The following is a 3446-nucleotide window of genomic DNA, read 5'->3' as shown; positions in this document are numbered from 1 at the left end:
ATTTTCACTTTACAAGTGTTAACCCTAAACCTATTTTTTACCCAAACCACTATCTTTTCTGAACCTAACCAAATGTTTTTTTGCCTCATCCTGAAACCTAAGAATGTTTTTTGTTTGTGTACAACATCAGATTTCATTATGTGTTTTATATAAGTTTTATCACTCGGTTTTAAATTGATGACATGGAGCAACATTAGCATTCAATTTGAGTCTGCTTCCGACAATCTGATGAATGTAAGTCAAACATATTTGCTTGTTTTAGCACTGTTTAAGTCTCTTGAGAAAATACCTAGCTCCATCGTTGTTAAACACTGCACTTTGTTTATTAGCTGGTCACCAACTTTGTCTGTCTGTTTTTAATGTACAGAGTGGGGTTTTTACGAACGTTTATTTGCTGAAACTGTGTAGGTGAGAGCTTTGAAAGTGAAACAGACATTATAGTTGGTGTGAAACCAAAGCAATAACTTAAAAGGTGTTAAAATGAGCATTTGAGTGATGGTTATCTATGGATTCATCCACTTTCACATGAAAACATATAGAAACATACTTGGTATAATTGACGTTCATTTGTGTGTTTCTACCGACTCTGACAGTGGTCATACATGCCCAGTTTAGCATGACTTTTATATACAGTTTTGTGACATTGTTTATTTTTCTTAGAACAAAGGAAACGGTCTCGATATAATTCTTCTGCTGAATTAGGTTACAGAGAACATGCACTTACATAGACAGATGCTCGCATGAGTACTCAGGATGTGGTAGTTGTGGTGGCATGGGACCCCACAGTTTCAAATAAAACCAAACAACACCTTTGAAAGGCATTGACATTACAAGGAAATATGAACACTTATATTGCGTGACTTAGACACCAGGTACACATATAGAAGCTTGTTTGCAACTTTAGATGTGATGTGGACAATTATGTGTAGGTTTAGACTCCATTAGAGGAAGGGTACTAAGTAATATATTTATCAAATACACTGCCCGTCAAAAAAGAAGTTGCACACTCTAATATTTAATTGGACCACCTTTAGCTTTGAGTACGGCACACAGTCGCCGTGGCATCGTTTCAATCACAAAATGTATTTCTGTCCAGAGTTGCATACATTTTCCGCCAAAATCTTGGTCATTTGACCATATTCATATGGTCAAATGACCTCATTCTTTGGGAACATAACATTAATAACATAATGTTGCTGAACCTAGACCTGACCAACTGCAGCAATCCCATATCATAACACTGCCCCCACATGCATGGTATCATCATGATGGGTGCATCACTTAATTCGCCACTATTCTTACCCTGAGCCCATCACTCTGGAACAGGGTAAATCAAGATTCATTGACTTGGTCTTAATAATGCGTTGGACAGTTCTTAACCCAATTTTAGTCAGTAATCTCCTTAGTTGTTTTCTTTGCTTGATGCAGGCCAATTATTTGACCCTTCTGAAACTGATTAACATCCTTTCCACGACCACAGGACATGTCTTCTGACATGATAGTTTAAGAAATGAGAAGCTGCATCAATTAGGGTTAAAGAACTTTTGCCTGCTGAAGTATATTAATCATTGCAGTAATTATCCAATGGAAGGCTCGAAAAGATTTGGTTAGTTAAATCCAGTTGGTTACTTTCTTTTTGGACTGGCAGTATATTTAAAAGATATAACCAATTGCAGTACTTTTTACATTTCTATTATCACAGCTTGATCTTACTGTGACATTCAGTTCTGTATGGTTTCTTTGGTGCTGTGTGTGCGTCACACACAGAACAGGTAGTGTAAATTAAAAAAAATACTACAACATACCATTTTTTTTTTTCGCATTATGTTCCATCTGCTAAAAAAAACACCACATTTGCTCAAAAAGACTTTATTTGCAGTTGATTGGAAAAAAGTACGATATACAAATATTTATATATACAATGCATATTTGATCATGAATACAAATAAAATATAAAAATCAGTTTCAGGCAGTATAGCAGGACAAGTACACAAGGAAAGAGTAATGTTTGCTGACTGTGGTATCTTTGATTTGTCTTGTTATTCCTCACGCACGTTTTCTCTGCCCCTTCCTCCCTCTCCTGGTCTTCTTCCCCTGGCATTTTTTTCCATTTTTGCATCTCCTCTGTGGTGGTGCCTCTTTTGATGTGGCGGACACTGCTGGTGTGATGCTGCTTGTTGGTCCTTCTTCTTTCTGTCTCCTCAGTTGCAATGCTTGTTCTTCTTTTTTCTTGTCCACTTTCTTCATGGTTGATTTTGTCCAGTTAATGTTAGGGTTGGAGCAAATCCTCTTTCCACTTTTTGTGCGAAACCTGTAATGAATTGTCATTTTTTTCAATTGTATCATAATGCTTTTTCAAAAAAAAATTATTCAATTCGGACAAATTATCTTTTGGTGCCATATTTCATCCAAACAAAAGTTAGATTTCTCACTTTTTAGAAGAGTTAACATTTCACACACATATACTTGATCTGCATTGTACAACCAGAGGTACTCAATACAAAATTAGCTGTTGTTGTTTTTTGTTATTCAAAGAAATATATTGTAATTTATTTGTGACTACATGTGGACATTTGATAAATAACGCTACATCTCTGCAGTGTGAATTTGCATGGACACTTACACTATGGCTGTGATTGGACAGATGCCTTCAGACTGAATGGTGTAATTCTGAATCTTTTCTGCTTTGATTCTGGTTGTAGAACACTGGAGACAACAGCTGGATTCTGGTCCAATGGCTTAAAAAAACAGACAATGAAACAAAAGATTAGTACCGATAACTAATAAGCAGTCAGACCACAACTTCAATCCAAAATCCTGAAATTCCTTAGTAGTACTCACTTGCATGGACCGTGCTCATCCATGTGGTGAAGCAGAGAAGAGCGGCTAACACCAGGCTGAATGTCATCTTCTGGCTTTGTCTTTCTTTTTTTGAGTGAAGTATCTCTCAACACAAAAGTACACAATGTGAATCACTCACAGAATGTAATCTTGCTGCTTGATAGAGAAGTGTTCAAATACAAGTACTCTACACAGTCTTGCTCACACAGCTGCTGTGTAATGTATGTATTTTCCAATTGGCTAACTTCGTTCTGTCTTTCTGATCATTCAAGTTTTGTTCTGGCATTTATAAAACACAAGCCCCTTCCGCCTCAGCCCCATCCTCTCGTCATAACGGAGCGCATCATAGCTGTGGCCGCACAGTGGGGAGAGGAAAGAATGAGTTCACCTTTGTCAAGCCAAAGATTAGAAACAGTCCATTACCACAGCCCTGGCCACAGAGTACACAGTGTTGCTTCATCACTTTCCTTTACACTTAGCCACAAGCTGCCTCTTTGAGTCACTATATGTATACAAGTTTGGTTTCTGAAAGGAGCATTTTTATATATTGTAAGTTAAGTTTTAAATTATTTTATTAAATATTAGATCAGGTCTGTGGAAACGTC

At 36.9% G+C, this 3446-nt stretch overlaps 1 protein-coding gene across 1 annotated transcript; it reads right to left on the bottom strand.

Annotated features, from left to right (window-relative positions):
* Positions 1–1853: 1853 nt before the first annotated feature.
* LOC117462118 (C-C motif chemokine 8-like) lies at positions 1854–2935 on the bottom strand. The gene is made up of 3 exons (XM_034104191.2): positions 2842–2935; positions 2624–2738; positions 1854–2311 (listed from the first exon to the last, which is right to left on the bottom strand). The coding sequence occupies exons 1-3, from the start codon at positions 2906–2908 to the stop codon at positions 2047–2049; spliced, it is 447 nt and encodes a 148-aa protein (XP_033960082.1). The 5' UTR covers positions 2909–2935; the 3' UTR covers positions 1854–2046.
* Positions 2936–3446: the final 511 nt, after the last annotated feature.

The sequence above is a fragment of the Pseudochaenichthys georgianus genome, chromosome 17, assembly GCF_902827115.2.
Source record: "Pseudochaenichthys georgianus chromosome 17, fPseGeo1.2, whole genome shotgun sequence".
NCBI classification, from domain to species: domain Eukaryota; kingdom Metazoa; phylum Chordata; class Actinopteri; order Perciformes; family Channichthyidae; genus Pseudochaenichthys; species Pseudochaenichthys georgianus.
Note: the sequence above shows the minus strand (reverse complement) of the source record. Positions and strands in the feature narration are given on the sequence as shown.

Bases quoted from the DNA above. Each gene is read 5' to 3' on its own strand.
- LOC117462118 (XM_034104191.2), bottom strand. From the start codon at position 2,908: ATGACATTCAGCCTGGTGTTAGCCGCTCTTCTCTGCTTCACCACATGG. The intron at 2,739-2,841 runs GTGAGTACTACT...TGTTTTTTTAAG, and splicing joins GATGAGCACGGTCCATGCAA to CCATTGGACCAGAATCCAGC. The intron at 2,312-2,623 runs GTAAGTGTCCAT...AATTCATTACAG, and splicing joins TGTCCAATCACAGCCATAGT to GTTTCGCACAAAAAGTGGAA.